The following is a 16,014-nucleotide window of genomic DNA, read 5'->3' as shown; positions in this document are numbered from 1 at the left end:
ACCAGTGTAGAAAACCTGAGTCAGGGTCCAAAGAATCTAAAGATTGTAGAGGTAATTTCAAACCCTGACTCAGGTTTTCTTCACAGCTTGCCGAGCCAAGACCTCGAGAAACCCCCAGAAGTTAAGTTATTTAACGGAATTTGATTGCTTTGTGAAACGCTGGTCGATTATTTTTGGGTTGTTATGTTATTTTGTCTGAATTTGGGCTTTATTTCAGTCTGGGCGATGCTGTCTCGCCGCGTGCTCCAGTCAACTTGTCTCTCCGCTGCGAGAAGGAGCAACGCGAAGCTCTGGACTCTTGGTCAGTCAAAATTCCAAAAAGAGAGACACTTCTTTCCAACCTCGTTTTTTAGGAAGACTGAACCACGTCGCAATCGCCGTTCCAGATTTAGACGAGTCTACTGCTTTTTACCGCGACACGCTCGGAGCCGAAGTTTCCGGCAAAGACGACCTTCCAGAGCACGGAGTCACCACCGTATTCGTCAACTTGCCGAACACGAAGCTCGAATTGCTCCATCCTCTCGGCGAAAAAAGCCCGATCGCCGGCTTTTTGGAGAAGAACAAAAAAGGCGGCATTCATCACATCTGCATCGAAGTCGACGACATTCGAGCAGCGATGAAGTCTTGCGCCGACGCTGGAATTAGACTTCTCAACAAGGTAATTCAAGGGAACTGCTCTTCTTAGAATTAACTTATTGACAGGTGTCAATTAGTGACAGTGTGTTAAGGGTCCTTATTTTTCTTCTTAAAATAAGCTTCATTCTCTTGGTAAATGTCCTACCTTCAAATAAGGGTGTCACTTCATTAAGAGTCTTAATTTAAGGCTAGTATAAAATCGTTTCAAGAGTCTTGAATCAAGACTCTTGATTTCCGTTCTATAATACATTGCATAGTTAGTAACTCGCTGAAACCCTTGTCTAACTCCTTTGTTGGTCGAAAATGAGGTCAATCGCCTTCTACCCCCTTAAAATTCAACTACTCTTTTCAGGAACCGAAAATCGGAGCGCACGGAAAACCAATTGTGTTTTTGCATCCAGCTGACTGCAACGGAGTTCTGGAAAGGGTCGCTGAAATAAAGAAAGCCTGAAAATCCGACGCGTCAACTGAATATATATTTCGATAATTATAAAGTAGAAAGAAATCGGCGGAGCGTAAAAATTTCAAATACGAAATAGCGAGCCCAAAAAAGACAGAACTCGAGGAAGCCTAAAGCAGCTCTCTTCCAATTTCTATTTATATTCGAACGAAACCAACTCCCTTCTGTACCTAAAATCGCATTCTACAGACAAGACTCAACCCCTTTTCTCCTTTTTAGAGACAAAATTTGCCCGTTCCGTTTTTCAAAAATGAAAAAATGAAAAAGAGCTGAGGCGCTTTTTTAAAAAATGGGAATGGACACCGACACAATCGTAAGTTCTTCGTGCTATATTATTGTTGTTCTTACTGATGAAACAAGGGCCCAGTAGTGGAAACTCCCGTGGCGCTGGGAGGAACGAATCCAGCCGAAGATGCAGTGACGAGCAATGGGGAGATCGCGAAGTTGGAGGAAGAGGAGCAGCTCGATCAAAATCAGCACAAGCAAATCGGTTGGTTTGATAACCCTCTATAAACCGTTCAAAAGTGGTCTTAAATGTCCTAAAACGTCCAAAAATGGTCAAAACTTTGGTCGCAGATGTCAAATGATATCAGCAATGTCTAAAAAAGTCTAGATATTATCTAAAAATGTTCAAAGCTTCTCTTAATTGGCCAAAAATCCTCTTAAAAATGTCCAAAAATACAGAAAAAATTTCAGGATCTGACGACTCTGCAATAACATCAAGCGAAAGCGATGGAAACTCAGGAGGAACCTCGTCAAGCGGAGAAAACGACGAGTCTGAATTCGAAGAAGCCAAAAAAGTCGAAGCCGAAAAGTCGAAAGAAGAAAAAGACGAGAAACCGGTGAAGAAGAAGCGCGGCAGAAAGCGAAAAGCGGTGGACGAAAATCAAGAAGCGGCGAAATCGGACTCGGACTCGGAAAGAGACGCCTCGCCGAGGAAGAAAAGGGGAAGGAAGAAAAAAGCGAAGAAGCCTGTGGAACTAGAACACGGGCTCGCAATACTCTTTTGAGCTTGATTTATTTTTAAGATGAAAAAATTTAAAGGTTTCCTCTTGAATTTTTGTCGAGCCCGGTTACAGACGAGAATGGCGAGCCGATCAAGAAAAAACGCGGCCGCAAGCCGAAGCCAAAAGTCGAAAAGCCCAAAGAAGAAGTTCCAGACACGCGTCACAAACTGCGCAAAATCATCGAAGTCAACTCGCTGGCCGAAGAAACGGTGAAAGCGGAGCAAGAAGAAAAAGACCGGCGCCAGCGACTGCTCGAAATCGAAAAGGAAGAAGAGGAAGAAGCAAAGAAACTCAACGAGGACGAAAAAGATGGCGAAAAGAAGGGCGTCGAGAAAACAGGGCTTGTTTTGCAGCACGAGCCGCGCGTAGCAGTCGACTATCGGATAGCGCGGCGGTTAAAAGAGCACCAGAATGGCGGCGTCAAGTTCATGTTCGCCAACATGGTCGAGCGCGTCGACAGGAGCAAGAGCAGCGACGGCCAAGGCTGCATCCTTGCCCACTGCATGGGCCTCGGCAAGACCATCCAAACCCTTTCCTTTCTCCAGGCTGTTCTCTGCTCTGAGCATCTGGACTGGTGCAAAAACGTGCTCGTCCTCTGCCCGATGAACACGCTGCACAACTGGCTTCGCGAGCTGCACGAGTGGCTGGACGAACTGCAGCGGCCGGAGCTGGCCTGCTACTCGCTCAACGACTCGCCGACGCCGAAAGAACGTGTCCAGGAACTGCAGCGCTGGCAGAATCAGGGCGGAATAATGGTGATGGGCTACGACATGTACAGAATGTTAGCCACGGGCAATCGGACCCGCGTGCCGAAATACAAAAAGGCACAGAAAGCGGCCCTCCTCGATCCAGGGCCAGACATCATCATCTGCGACGAAGGACACTTACTCAAAAACTCGGAAGCGGCGATCGCGAAAGTACTCTCAAAGATCCGGACTCGTCGCCGCTGCGTTTTGACCGGAACGCCGCTGCAAAACAACTTGATCGAGTACCACTGCATGGCCAGTTTTGTGAAACCCAATTTGCTCGGAACGCTGAAGGAGTTCAGAAACAGATTCGTCAATCCAATCTTAAACGGGCAACATGCTGATTCTACCAGCGTAAGTTTATTTCAACACGATATTACTTGATCTTCCATCGTATTTTTCTCTGGCTTTTAATTAAGGGACCTTGTCGAGCATACTTTTGCGCAACTTCACGAGCGCTTCATTCGTTTTCGACTTGAGATATTTTGAAAAATCTTTTTGGTGACATAATCTACGGACACTCCTCTTTCTTTTCCAGTTTTCAGCTTTTCTTTATCATTTGTAATTCAGTCGCTATGGCCGAAAAGAGAAGTTCAACTTCAAAGGGATTCAGCACTTTCATTTTTCAAGATATTAAATTATAATTACATTCACTGAAAAGCCCAGACAATTCTCTACAAAACTTCGCTCATGGGGTTTAATGAGAATCATTGAATGAGTGGTAAGAATCAGTAATCCGGAGCTATTAGCGCGCGCTTTGCGGGAATCATGTGCAAATAAGCCAAAAACATCCCTCGCGCCTACACCCTTTTTTATTGCCTCAGTAGAAAACCATATCCAACCCATATCTTAGATATCTACCTCGTAAAAGTAAAAAAACGATGGATACGCCCTTAATTTTCGAGTTATTTAGTACGATGTGACGATAATGAAGCGTCGCGCACACGTCCTGCATAACCTCCTGTCCGGCTGCGTCCAGCGAAAAGACTACCACGTCCTGTCGAAGCATTTGCCGGAAAAGTACGAATATATCATTTCCGTACGACTCACTTCCTTCCAGCAAGAGCTCTACAAAGTAACTAAAGCAAAATCGAGAGCAAAAGTTATTAACTCCCTTCGTTTTAGTTTTATCTGGAAAACGTATCGAACAAGGGCGAAAAAGTGGAGAACCAGCAAGGTCGAGGCGTTTCTGGCCTCTTTGCCGATTATCAAAACCTGATGCGTGTTTGGACGCATCCTAAGCTGCTGGAGACGCATTCGCTCAAACGAGAATTCGCGGATCTTTTCGTCGAGCACGAAGAAGCCGAGTCCGATCTCGAGGAATTGGCAAAGAACATCAACTCCGAGGATGAACAGGTCGGTCTTTTTAGATTTATATCAATGTATATTTTCTATCTAAATGCATTTGGATGCATCTGTAGGTGTTTCTAGCTAATTTTTAAAGGCTCTTAATTCATGAAGATATCTCTTTATGTTTCATAATGTTAAAAGACCTGTTACAGGTATTTACGTGAAATTGCACTCAAAACTTTGGATCATAAATATTTGCTGATGCCTTGATGGAATAAAAGTTTTGATTTTGTCGATTCAGATCGCGATTCTTGAAGACGGCGATCCAGGATTGGACTCGACAGACGAAGAAGGCAGCGACAAGTTCAACTTCGGGGAAGACGCGCCGCTGCAGTACGAGCTGGATGAGCCCGAGGAGCCGAAAAAGAAGTTGAGTCGCGCCGAAAGACGCCAAAAACGCAACGATGATAAACTGCGCGGTCTCGAAGAAGAGGAAGACATCGGCGAGTTTCAAACGCTCGAGAGCGCGCAGCGAAGCAAACTCGAATGGTGGGGCAAACTCAGCAAAGAAGTCGACCTCAACGGACTCCACCACTCTAGTTAGTCACTCCAATTGCTATTAATTCTATCAATTATTCAGGCAAAATCCAAGTGCTTCTCGAACTAATGCGCGTTTGCGAGATGCGTGGCGAGAAGCTGCTCGTCTTTTCTCAGTCGCTTATGTCGCTGGACTTGATCGAAGAGTTCCTTCAGCAGTGCACTACTCTCGTCGAAGGTGGCCTCCCTTCGCCGGCTGGTTCCGGGAAATGGGTCAAGAACGAGGACTACTTCAGAATGGATGGTGCTACTTCTGGAGGAAAACGCCACGAGGTGAATTGCTTCATACTGTCAATAAGTTTCTTGAGCATTATTTAGTTCATCGGGCAATTCAACGATCCTCTGAACCTTCGATCTCGTCTGTTTCTTATTTCGACGAAGGCTGGCTGCTTGGGCGTGAATTTGGTGGCGGCGACGCGCGTTGTAATCTTTGACGCTTCCTGGAATCCGACGCATGACATTCAATCCATCTTCCGAGTCTACAGAATCGGGCAGACCAAACCTGTCTTCATTTACAGGTATAGTTAATCGCTTCGGACTCTATAAAGCCTCAAAAAGAAAGCTCGTTGGTTGCATTCTAGCCTCTAGAATCTAGAGCATCTCTGCTAAATACCCACCATCTAAACTTAAAATCGCAGATTGGTGGCGCAAGGAACGATGGAAGAAAAAGTCTACCGGCGTCAAGTGCAGAAGCAAGGGCTGGCACAGCGCGTGCTCGACGAGCAGCAAGTCGGCCGCTTCTTCAGCCAAGGGGACTTGAAAGAACTCTACATGTTCGAGTGCGAAAACACGCCTGAAACGGAAGACGACGGTGGAAAACGCTTCAAAAAGCCGAAAGATGGCGTCTTCGCCGATTTGCTCTTTCAGGGCAACTGGGCTAGGCGAATTTCTAAGTACCACGAGGTAATTTCAACGAGAATCTAAGTCCAATACAGTAACATTTAAAAACTAGCACGACTCGTTACTGGATCACATCGAAAGCGAAGAGCTGAGCCCGGAAGAACGCGCCGCCGCCTGGGCCGAATACGAAGCCGAAAGAACAAACGGCTACAATTACCATGTCCAGAACCAGCAAGGTAGTTGTTTCTTTCGAAGTGGTATCCTCATCTTTGATTGTAGCCCAGCAGCAGCTGCTTTTGAAACAAGCTCGCGAGGCAGAGCGACAGCGACAGGTTCTTTTGAAACAGGCTCAGGAGCAGAAGCGCAAGGAGCAGCAGAAGAAGAGCCAGCCGACTACCACACAGTCAGGCAACAACTTGACCAGGTAATCTAACCTTTTGAGCGAGGGACTTTTACGGGGTCGGAGCTCGACAACCCGCATAGAAAACCTGAGACAGGATTCTGATAGCTCTAAGATAATTTGCCGAAAGCCGCTTTCTATCAGGCTCTTACAGGTCACTGAATCAGGCTTCTACACAGGTTGCCGAGCCGAAAAACAGGGATAAAACTAGAAGAGTATAAATTGTTATATTTCAGTTTGAACGCGCTGACGCAAATCATTGGTGCTACGCAGGAGTTCCAGAACTCGATGAATCAACTCAACGCGCTGCAACAAGTGGTGATCCAGCGGCACACAGAGCTCGAGCAGGCGAAAGAAGAAGCAGAACAGGCGGGCGCTGGAGATACTTCGCTAGACTCGATGAGCACAGAAGACTTGGTCGAGAAGATGGCTTCGACTTCGATCTACGCCGCGCTTAGCCGAGACGGTAAGGAAGAGACTGGCTTCGTTGTCGGTTAGTTTTGATTTCAGAGCTGCGGAAAATCGCCGCTGCGGCTCTCGCTGAAACGCAAAAACAAAGAGATAGGGCGCAAAAGAAACTACAAGACGCTTACTCGGTAAGTGGCAAAGGAACTGACGATTTGAAAAGGCATCTTCAGAACTACACGATGGTGCAACAAACCTTCCAGCTGCAGGTGATGGTGCTGATCAACGCGAATCCCCAACTAGCGCCGATTTACTTGTCCCAGGTGCGCCATTCTCTTCTAATTCTGACTGTAACTGGATTTAGTTGACGGGGCAGACGCAGGCGATGGCGGACGAAGGCAAGAACGTCCCTGCCAAGGTGATCGAGCAGTTGATGAAGGCGCAGCAGCGGAAGTAGAGCCGCTCCGTTCTTTTTCTTTCTAGTTTTGGTGCTACTCTTTTCTCTTTAAAATCGCCAGTTACCCAGCTTTTCCTTGGTTGTATATTCAAATTACTCTACTGCCGAAATTCCCCAGCTGGACAGAAATTGAGAAATCCTCAAAATTTAGCTTTTTAAAAATTTCAAAGAAATCGATCCCACAAATCGTCCAGAACTCTTTTTCGAACTTCACTCTTTTCTGATGCAAAAAAATGAAATGCTGGATTCTCAACTTTCAGTGTTCTGAAATTAAAATTATTTCCTCCGTCCCGTTCCCTTTTTTCTGTTTTGAATTCGTCTTTCTTCAATTTTCATTTTTTTCTTTCGATTTTTCAATTTTCGTGGCCACCGAAAACAGTCTTTTGGACTGGGCTCGGCAATCTGTGTATCAAACCTGAGTCAGGGTCTGAACGAGTGGACTGATTATTTGGCGAAGGCGCTTTGTTTTTCATTAAATTACCCTGACTCAGGTTTTCTGTACAGGTTGCCGACCCCAGGCAAAAAGGTGCCTCCACTATTTTCCCTTCTTTGCTTTTCAGTTACTTTTGAGTTTATTAATTTAAGTTTTCTCCTTCGATTGAGACATTTTTGTTCAACTTACTTTTTTGTTTTTGAGCTTCTCGCTACTACTAGAGCTCTTTACTGCCATTTCAGCGTCTATTCTTTACCAGAGGTGATTCTTTCGATGCTTGAGTATATTCTACATGTACACATTATTAATTATGACCATTTCGTATTTTTCGTTTCTCTACTACACTTGAAAATAAACGACATTTGCCTGGACTTCTTTTGATCGGCAAATTTTCAGTCTTCAATATTCTGAAATTCGCTGCTGGATTATTTGTTACGATTTATGCAGATTTTGCGCATTTTCTTCCTTGATTTTAGTGCGCTGAATTAATTTTTCAACGTTATTTTCCAGCGGACCCAAGCTCCGTATCCTTTGAATCGCACTATTCCGTCTTGATCCGTTCGCAACTTCTTCGCCGAGGTTTTGATTTCCGCGTTGTTGTCAATGTCGTCCACTCAAGAGTCTATCGAAGGCTTGAATTTCAATTTTAAATGATATCCCACCGTTACCAATGAATCATTGATTAGTTAAGATTTGGAATGACTTTAAGATTGGTTCTCTTCCATGATTTCATTCTGACTGTTTTAAGCGAGAAGAACTGAATGTTTTTTATTGATATTTTTCAAAAGAAGAAAATTATGTTTTCAAATTTGAAAAAAACCGCAAGGACGACCGCGAGGACGCCGGGCTCGGTTGTGCTCGGCTGATTGATTGAAAGAGTGCTCTTCTTTTCTCCAAATCAATACAGAAAAAGTGGCAGCTCCCAGGAGAACGCCGCCTTGTCTTTGATATATGTCTATCGAAAATAGTAGAAACGAAATTACTCGAAACACGGAATTAAGCGAACAGCTTTTTAGCGTTTAACCTTCAAGAGCAGAAACAAGAACGAGCAAAGAAACGGGCGAGAAGATGCATTCATTCTTCTCATACGGATGAGTATGAGGCTTTATGGCAAGTACAAATATCGGCTTATATTTTTCGATGAATATTCAAAGAGAAAGCGGTTTTTAGAGCAGATTCTATTTGATATGAAATTGAAAACTGATACTAAGTGATTGAATTATTGCAGCAGTGTATTTTCAGCAGAATCATATCTGACATTTTTAACGAAGAAAGTTGTTGATTTTCTAAAGGTCGGGCTCGGAAACCTGCGTAGAAAACCTGAGTCAGGCTTTGAAGAGCAAAAATGAAACGCCGCTGAACGATCACTCCTATATATTTTGAAACATTGGCGAAGCCGCTTTGCGGCTTCGTTTTTGAAAAAGCCGCTACGCGGCTTTTCATTTTAGCTTTTCAGAACCTGACTCAGGTTTTCTACATAGGTTGTTGAACGTTTGAAAGCGAGATATCTGGCTGAAGTAATTTGCGACTGTTCCGATCAATTTCGCGAAATTCAGGAGCAACTGTAATTTTAATCACTGGCGACAGAATGCAATACGCGCAAATTGAAGTGTCAAGCGAGAATCGAAAAAGCGTCAAACTTTAATTCAAACTCGCTTTTTCTCGTCTTCGAAGCTGAACTTACTAATGAAGTCGGTAAAGGACTATATTGGCTGCTTTCTTGCTTTCGAATTTGCAGAAATGATAAAGAGCGCTATCGATTTTACAGTCACTCGTACTTGACAGAACACACTACTTGCTTCTCTACAATCTAAAGTGCCTGTACTCTCGGCTAAACCGTCTTTTCCATTTTTTTTTTCAAAGGTAGAAAATGAGTGATTTCGAGGAGAAAAAAAAAGAGAGCAATTTTGGATTTATTTTGAATTTTATTTCGCGAACTTTAAATTTGCAATTTGAAATTGGAAATTGAAAATTGATGAATTCAGAATAAGTCAAAATAAAAAAAGAAAGGAACAAGCAGTGCTAGTTCAAAACTCAAAGCAGCGGCTAAGAATGAGTACCTAGCGGAGAAGTAGCTGGGAAAGAAAGAGAGTTCGGAAGAGGCAAGCAAGGTTAATTGAGCGCATCTGATCCGAGGAGCTGAACTGGGCTCAGCGCGCGATCACAGTCACGTGCGCGCTCTGCCTTCTTCTTTTTCTTCTTTCCCAGCTACTTCGCCAGTTTCCCACAAGAAGTTGCAAAGAAACGAGAACTTGTTTTTTCAGAACTCCCGAAAATGAGCAGAAAATGGGCCAGCACTTGCCACGTCTTCCGAGTCGACGTCGACAACGCTAAAGTAAGAGAGAAATAAAGAAGATGACAGTTCATCTTTCTTTCTAGTCGTGGCAACCTCTTGCAGACAAGAAAACGGGTCTTGACGTGGTCGTTGAAGGCCAAAATGTACGAGTTTCTGATGCTTCGAAATTGATAGGAAACGGATTCAAACTAAAATCCCCGATTCCCAGTCAGATTATAAGCAGTCTTCATAACAACAGCAAACAACTCTGGGCTCGGCAGCCTGAGTAAAAAACCTGAGTGAGGTTCTGAAGTAGCTTAAAACCTGAGTCAGGCTCTAAAAATGCTAAAAAGAAAAGCCGCGTAGCGGCTTTTTTAAAAACGAAGCCGCAAAGAAGTTGAGGAGTTCAATAACGATTAAAATAGGTATACAGTATACCGTATACTTGAGAAGCCGCTTTGCGGCTTCGTTTTTAAAAAAGCCGCTATGCGGCTTTTCATTTTACCTTTTTAAGAGCTTGACTCAGATTTTAAGCTACTTCAGAATCTGACTCAGGTTTTTTTACTCAGATTGGTAATTGAGTCGCTCTGATATCAAAATCGTTTGAATCCACGAACAGAGGAAATCACGCTCCAAGCAGCAACCATCGTCGCCTGCACCTCCTCCAAATTCGTCCAACTGAACACGCCGGAGCCATGCAACGTCTACGGCTTTGGCTTCCGAAAAGAAGAGGATCGAAAACAGTTCCAAGCGATGATCCAGGTAATTTTCAAAAGAACAGTGTTTCGAATGGGAAACGAAAATCGTCGGATTTGAAGAATTGAAGGAGCTCTTTAGGGAATTATCGACGAAAAGAAAAAGGATCGGCGAGGATTTCAAGATCACGCCAAGGAAAACGACCGCCTCCGCCAGAAAATCTCGCTCAAAGACGAAGAGATTAATGACCTGAGGTTTTTTTTTTCTGAAATTAAAAGTTGAGTAAAAATTTAATAATAGAGTGAAAAATAGAAAACTGGAGCTGGAACTGAAAGAAACGCATTTGAAAGTCTCAGAGGTATGAAATCACTCTGGGCTTGGGAACCTGTGTAGAGGACCTGAGTCAGGTCTAGAAAGCTTGTGTCAGGTCTAGAAAACCTGAGTCAGGTCTAGAAAGCCTGAGTCAGGTCTAGAAAGCCTGAGTCAGGTCTAGAAAGCCTGAGTCAGGTCTAGAAAGCCTGAGTCAGGTCTAGAAAGCCTGAGTCAGGTCTAGAAAGCCTGAGTCAGGTCTAGAAAGCCTGAGTCAGGTCTAGAAAGCCTGAGTCAGGTCTGGAAAGCCTGAGTCAGGTCTAGAAAGCCTGAGTCAGGTCTAGAGAGCCTGAGTCAGGTCTGGAAAGCCTGAGTCAGGTCTAGAAAACCTGAGTCAGGTCTAGAAAGCCTGAGTCAGGTCTAGTAGAGCTTAGTCAGGTCAGAAGCAAGACCTGACTCAGGCTTTCTAGACAGGTTCCCGAGCTTAGAAATCACTCTTTCTCAGTTCAATAATAACATCTTCCAAAAAATAGCTGAAGAAGTCGAGTATCAGTTTTGAAGCAAAAGCGGCGTTGCTAGAAAAGAAGCTAGAAAAACTCCAAGAAGCGTCGGAACATGACTTGCCGGTAAAAATGAGCTTGAAAAGCGACTTATTAAATACAAATTTCAAGACTGTTCTGCCGATTCCAAACGTAGTGGGCGACTTGATCCGGCACCGAGACCAGCTGGACGAGATCATTGATCGGCTGAGCCAATTTTCGGAAGGAAAGGGGCCGCCGCAGCGTTTCACGCCGCCCAATCTCAGCGAAAACCACGACAAAAGCAACTCCACCCGCCACACTCACAGCAGCGACAACGAAATTATACACTCCCAATCCGAATTGCTCTGACCCTCTTTTTTATTATCCTTCCAAAATTGTCAAAAATAAATTCTCAATTAATGAAATAAAAAATTGCCGAAAAATAGTCTTCCTTGATTCCAACTTCGCGCCAAAGTCGCTGTAAAAGTGGAAATAAATAAAAAGTAGAATGGTAGAATTTTACCTTTTGAAAATAATGAAGTGGCTGCTTTGATTACTCAGGGCTGATTTAACGAGCCGAGGACTTGGTAGTAAATGATCCGCATCTTATGAAAATATAAAAATTACTAGAGTCCGAGTTCTCCTTTTTAAAGAACATGTTTTCCACTGGAGAGAGACAAATCAACAGGGAAGCTAATGACTTTTCTTCGAGGAACAGATTTAAAAAAAAAACAAAACAATTCAATCTATTTTTAATAATTAATAATTTCCGCGAAAATAAAAATAATAATTTTAGTCCAAAAACTAATTTCTTACTAAGCTCAAAATCTATAAATTTGAGCTGAGCTGAGTATTGAGCTGGCTCAGTTGGCTCAGCTCAGAAAAGCGCAACTTTGAGCCGCCTTAAAAATCTGTCTGCAGTCTTCTTGAATCAGGAAACCGTCTGGTAGATTCAAGTCCGATTTCCAGCCTCGGCGATTTGAAAGAAGAAGACCTGATTCCCGGCTGGAACAACATCTACCAACAGTCAAACGACCTGATCGACGACGAAGACATCAAGAAGTTCGAAGCGTCGATCCAAAACCAAATCACCATCGTCCGCAAGTCCTTTACCGCTCAAGAAGACTCGGTTCAAGTGGAGGCGCTTTTGCCCAGCTTCGTCAAGATGCTTTACTCGGAAGACGCGGAGCAGTGCTCGGCCAGCATGAGGAAGATTATGCACTTGGCCAAGACGGAGAGCTTCGCTACCGTCTTGATCAGCAGCCTCGATCTCTGCCCGGCATTGCTGCATGTCGCCTGGACGAGATCCAGCAATTCTATTCTGGCGCTCAAAGTTAAGGATAACATCATTTTTAGATATAAACTAAAGACTAGACTCGGTAGTTCTGGGCTCAGCAGACTGTGTAGAAAACCTAAGTCAGGGTCTGAGAGAGCTGAAATGAAAAGCCGCGCAGCGGCTTTTTCAAAAATGAAGTCGCAAAGCGGCTTCGTAAATATTACGATAAAAATCTAGAAATTTATTCCGGCGAAGCCGCTTTGCGGCTTCATTTTTAAAAAAGCCGCTGTGCGGCTTTTCATTTCAGCTCTTTCATACCCCGACTCAGGCTGCTAAGCTCAGCGGCAATCTGTTCAGAAATCCTGAGTCAGGATCCAGAAAGACCCTGACTCAGTTGTTTTTAACAAAAATAACCAAGCTCGTTTTCTCTCTATTCTTTTTTTTGAATAAAAAATCGTTATTCTTTTCAAAGTTCTGAACATTTTCGCCTCCTATCCTCTCGGCCGATCTATCATCTTCCGCAGCCAGTTCTTCTACTCAATCACCTACATTCTCAAGCAAGAATACAAGAGCCAAAGCCAAGACGTCGACACGATCAAGAACTGTCTCTCGATTCTCAACAAATTGATGAAATCACTTGGCGGCGAAATAGCAGCTCCGTTGAGAGCCCACGAGTTGATCGAAATCCTAACCGGCTTTTTGGACAGCCTCGACCCCAAAATCCTTCTTCTGGCTTTGAGCAGCTTGATCTTGGTTTGCAGCCAAGACTCCAAGTCGAGAATCAGAATGGCGCGAACAAGGACCGGCGTCGAACGAGTTCTAGTGCTAATGCGCAACCCTGGTCTGGGCAACACGCCTTCGCTGGCGACGGGACTTGCCGATCTCCTGGCGATTTTGTCGACGGAAGACGATCTCAAGCGAATGTTGTTGGAAAAGGGGGCGCAGGAGTCGTGCATGGCCGTTTATGCAGAATTCTCGAGCGTTAAAATTCGCGAGCGCATTTTGATTACGCTTCGCAACTTGTCCGATCGGCAACAAGAGGACAACTGTGATGCTCTTATTCAGGTGAAAATTCACTTTTAGAGGCAGAAATCATTTAGGGAACAAGACAAGTTCAGATTATCAGATTTGCAAATTTTTGAAAATTTTTTCTGAGCTGAGGTCGAAATTCGTCTGAGCTGAGCTGAGCTGGCTTCTTTTAGAAACCACTGAGCTGAGCTGAGCTGTTTTTTTTTCAAAATCGAGCTGAGCTGAGCTGACGATTTCTGAAACTAAGCTAGCTGAGCTGAGCTGGCACATTTCGAAGAACCATTGAGCTGAGCTGAGCTGACCCTCACCTCAAAATCGTTCAGCTGAGCTGTAGCTCAGCTAGCTCAGACAGCTCAGACACCTCAGACACCTCAGATAGCTCAGCTCAGCTAGTTCACAAAATTTGCAACTCTACGCGCCCAACATCCCCGATAATGACTGTTTTACTTAAGATCGGCCGAGCAATTTTGGCAAACAACGACGAAGAAATGAAGAACTCGCAAATCCTTGCCGCGGGAATGCTGTGCAATCTGACCGCGAACTTCAAGCACAACAAACTATGTTTCCTGGAAAAGGACGGGATCAAGTACGCCAGTGCGCTAGCGAAGAGAGTTTTGGCGACGATGAGCTCGGATCATTCAGACGAGCATGTTCGACTGGCGATTCCGCTTTTAGGAAAGGGACTTTTTCTGTTTGAAAGTGTTGTTTAAGAGTTTCAGAAGAAGTCCTAAACAGGCTTGATCAAAAACTGCTCTTCAAACCTGCCCTCCGATGCTCGTTCGATTCGCGACGAGATCGGCGAGTCCGGCCTCCTCGAGCTCCTCATCAAACTCACCCGAGTCCAAATGGCGATTCTCGAGATCGACATGAAGGAAAGCGAAGCTTCTTCGAACCCAGGTCTCGCCTGCGATTTCCTTATTTCCGCGCTGGGGCTTTTGACGTCGCTCTCACTCAACAAGAAGAATCGCGCAATCATTTACCAAAACAAAGCAGTTACGCTTATTCGCGACTTACTTGCTCAGGAAATGGTTTTTCTTCATTTTCTATCCTTGTGTCTTTCAATAACAAATTTTTCCATCAAGCCATCAGGCTTCTGATTGGACGATCGAAATTTCTAAAAAAAGAGCCAAATTCAAGACAATGAATTTATCCGCCGAGTACGCACCGATTTACGCTCATTTGGATCTTCACACTTTGAAAAAACGCGCTCTCGCCTGTTTGCACACTTTCGTCAAGGTACAAAAAAAATAGACGGGTAGGAAAAAATTACGAAAAATTTGTTCTAGGATGAAAATATTCGAGAGCAACTGGTGGCAGCGTACACGAGCCCGGACCGCTTCGACGATCTCGTCCAAGACCTACAAGAGTTTGTCTCGCTCTCTGGGGAGGGAGAGAGGCGCAGGTTTCCAAAAGACTCGCCCATGTGCCAGCGAGAAGCTCTTGGAATCATAGCAGAGTTCATCAAGGTAGTTCCATTCGTTCTCATTCAGAAAAAATGCTCTTGTTCAAGATCCCGGACGTCCTCTCCGTTGTTCGATCAAAAGAAGAGCTTCAGAGCGATCTGAAACGGCTGGTCCATTCGCCTTCCGAAGGAGTCGCCACTTACTCGGCATACATTCTCTACCAGGTAAAGAGCACCTTCTTCGACTCTTCTAGACGGAATTCTAGCTGAATGAAAACGCAAACGACAACTCCTTCGTTCCGATTCCAAACCAGGATGTGACGGACTGGGACGACTCCTCTATCAACTCAAGGATCGAGCTCAAACTAATTTAACCCGTTGTTGAGCGCGTTGCAGTTTCGTTGCTTTGACACGCCCTGGGGCTCGAAATACGGCATTCTTATTGGCGTAGAACGAATTTTTACGCCTACCGCTCGGCAACGGGTTAAACAGCCTAAGAGCTCATTTCAAATAATTTCTTTCCAGCTCGGAATAGTAAACAACAACTGAACCAAATTGTCCCTCCGCGAAAATCCCAGTCTCGCGTTTGAAAAAACCTCAAAATTATTTTCTATTTTTTCTGTTTTTCTTTTTGTTGACCCTTCTCTCTTTTTCTACCACTTTGCATGTTTGGAAACAATATCAGCCTGAAACTAATAAAAACAAAAAAGCCCTTGAATGTCGAAGAGTCTACTGAAATCACAGTAACCTCTGAAATCAAGGAAGAGACCGCGCTGAATGTGAAACGATGGCTTTTTTCTCCAACTGAAAAATGAATTTCTTTTCCGCGAAATACGCAGATTCTATCAGACGATTTCTCGCAAGGGGCGCGTTTTGCAAAACACGACAAACCGAAAGTGACAAAAGCACTTCAGTTGCGAGATATTGCATTCCGAGGTAAACAGCTTCTTGATATTTAATTTTAATTTTTTTCATTTCAAAAGGAACCGTACCTTAAACTCGCTCCAGAGAGAAATTTTCTTTGAAAAAATTAAAAAAACGTCAGAATCGAATTCTAGACATAATTTTAGGTAGGACCTGACTTGAAATGAAAAAATTTTATTTTAAAGTAAAATTCGTAATATCTGATTGTTTAGGGATGTATAGCGACGAGGGGCCCGTTACTCGAAGCATGGCGAGAGGGGCCGTTACTCGAAGCAGGACGAATGGACCCAACGCGCCCATTCTGTTCAAAG

At 44.2% G+C, this 16,014-nt stretch overlaps 5 protein-coding genes across 6 annotated transcripts; all 5 read left to right on the top strand.

Moving 5' to 3' along the window:
- Positions 1–148: 148 nt before the first annotated feature.
- LOC145710238 (ethylmalonyl-CoA/methylmalonyl-CoA epimerase-like) lies at positions 149–1,290 on the top strand. Of its 2 annotated transcripts, XM_081787957.1 has the most exons (4): positions 149–301; positions 354–658; positions 989–1,057; positions 1,190–1,290. In XM_081787957.1, exons 1-4 carry the CDS (start codon positions 184–186, stop codon positions 1,208–1,210), a joined length of 513 nt encoding a protein of 170 aa, XP_081644083.1. In that variant the 5' UTR covers positions 149–183; the 3' UTR covers positions 1,211–1,290. The 2 variants fall into 2 exon arrangements, with proteins under 2 accessions (XP_081644083.1, XP_081644082.1); XM_081787956.1 differs by lacking the exon at positions 1,190–1,290 and having other exon boundaries at positions 989–1,087.
- Positions 1,290–7,642, top strand: LOC145710243 (transcriptional regulator ATRX-like). The gene is given in 17 exon segments (XM_081787962.1): positions 1,290–1,409; positions 1,457–1,586; positions 1,793–1,947; positions 1,949–2,070; positions 2,165–3,203; positions 3,763–3,924; positions 3,975–4,205; positions 4,441–4,738; positions 4,780–5,009; positions 5,055–5,254; positions 5,375–5,639; positions 5,689–5,812; positions 5,856–6,000; positions 6,213–6,442; positions 6,487–6,572; positions 6,615–6,704; positions 6,746–7,642. Coding segments are annotated over 17 exon segments (3,624 nt in total). The 5' UTR covers positions 1,290–1,385; the 3' UTR covers positions 6,839–7,642.
- A 2,527-nt stretch (positions 7,643–10,169) lies between these two features.
- On the top strand, positions 10,170–11,458 carry LOC145709500 (uncharacterized). The gene is made up of 5 exons (XM_081787185.1): positions 10,170–10,308; positions 10,384–10,496; positions 10,543–10,600; positions 11,085–11,177; positions 11,223–11,458. Exons 1-5 carry the CDS (start codon positions 10,300–10,302, stop codon positions 11,439–11,441), a joined length of 492 nt encoding a protein of 163 aa, XP_081643311.1. The 5' UTR covers positions 10,170–10,299; the 3' UTR covers positions 11,442–11,458.
- Positions 11,459–11,607: 149 nt separating this feature from the next.
- On the top strand, positions 11,608–14,404 carry LOC145709410 (uncharacterized). Its single transcript, XM_081787092.1, has 4 exons — positions 11,608–11,612; positions 12,042–12,451; positions 12,821–13,413; positions 13,830–14,404. Exons 1-4 carry the CDS (start codon positions 11,608–11,610, stop codon positions 14,085–14,087), a joined length of 1,266 nt encoding a protein of 421 aa, XP_081643218.1. The 3' UTR covers positions 14,088–14,404.
- On the top strand, positions 14,223–15,153 carry LOC145709409 (uncharacterized). Its single transcript, XM_081787091.1, has 5 exons — positions 14,223–14,405; positions 14,467–14,613; positions 14,664–14,843; positions 14,888–15,004; positions 15,046–15,153. The coding sequence occupies exons 1-5, from the start codon at positions 14,223–14,225 to the stop codon at positions 15,151–15,153; spliced, it is 735 nt and encodes a 244-aa protein (XP_081643217.1).
- Positions 15,154–16,014: the final 861 nt, after the last annotated feature.

Source organism: Oikopleura dioica, chromosome XSR (assembly GCF_907165135.1).
Source record: "Oikopleura dioica chromosome XSR, OKI2018_I68_1.0, whole genome shotgun sequence".
Taxonomy (NCBI): domain Eukaryota; kingdom Metazoa; phylum Chordata; class Appendicularia; order Copelata; family Oikopleuridae; genus Oikopleura; species Oikopleura dioica.
This window is presented reverse-complemented; position numbering and strand designations above follow the sequence as displayed.

Coding starts and splice junctions, on each gene's coding strand:
- LOC145710238 (XM_081787956.1), top strand. CDS start 184: ATGTTATTTTGTCTGAATTTGGGCTTTATTTCAGTCTGGGCGATGCTG. Junction 302..353: donor CGCGAAGCTCTGGACTCTTG/GTCAGTCAAAAT, acceptor CTCGTTTTTTAG/GAAGACTGAACCACGTCGCA. Junction 659..988: donor GAATTAGACTTCTCAACAAG/GTAATTCAAGGG, acceptor TACTCTTTTCAG/GAACCGAAAATCGGAGCGCA.
- LOC145709500 (XM_081787185.1), top strand. Junction 10,497..10,542: donor GAAGAGATTAATGACCTGAG/GTTTTTTTTTTC, acceptor ATTTAATAATAG/AGTGAAAAATAGAAAACTGG. Junction 10,601..11,084: donor CGCATTTGAAAGTCTCAGAG/GTATGAAATCAC, acceptor TCCAAAAAATAG/CTGAAGAAGTCGAGTATCAG.
- LOC145709410 (XM_081787092.1), top strand. Junction 12,452..12,820: donor TAAACTAAAGACTAGACTCG/GTAGTTCTGGGC, acceptor TTCTTTTCAAAG/TTCTGAACATTTTCGCCTCC. Junction 13,414..13,829: donor ACTGTGATGCTCTTATTCAG/GTGAAAATTCAC, acceptor GTTTTACTTAAG/ATCGGCCGAGCAATTTTGGC.
- LOC145709409 (XM_081787091.1), top strand. CDS start 14,223: ATGGCGATTCTCGAGATCGACATGAAGGAAAGCGAAGCTTCTTCGAAC. Junction 14,614..14,663: donor GTTTGCACACTTTCGTCAAG/GTACAAAAAAAA, acceptor AATTTGTTCTAG/GATGAAAATATTCGAGAGCA. Junction 14,844..14,887: donor TCATAGCAGAGTTCATCAAG/GTAGTTCCATTC, acceptor CTCTTGTTCAAG/ATCCCGGACGTCCTCTCCGT.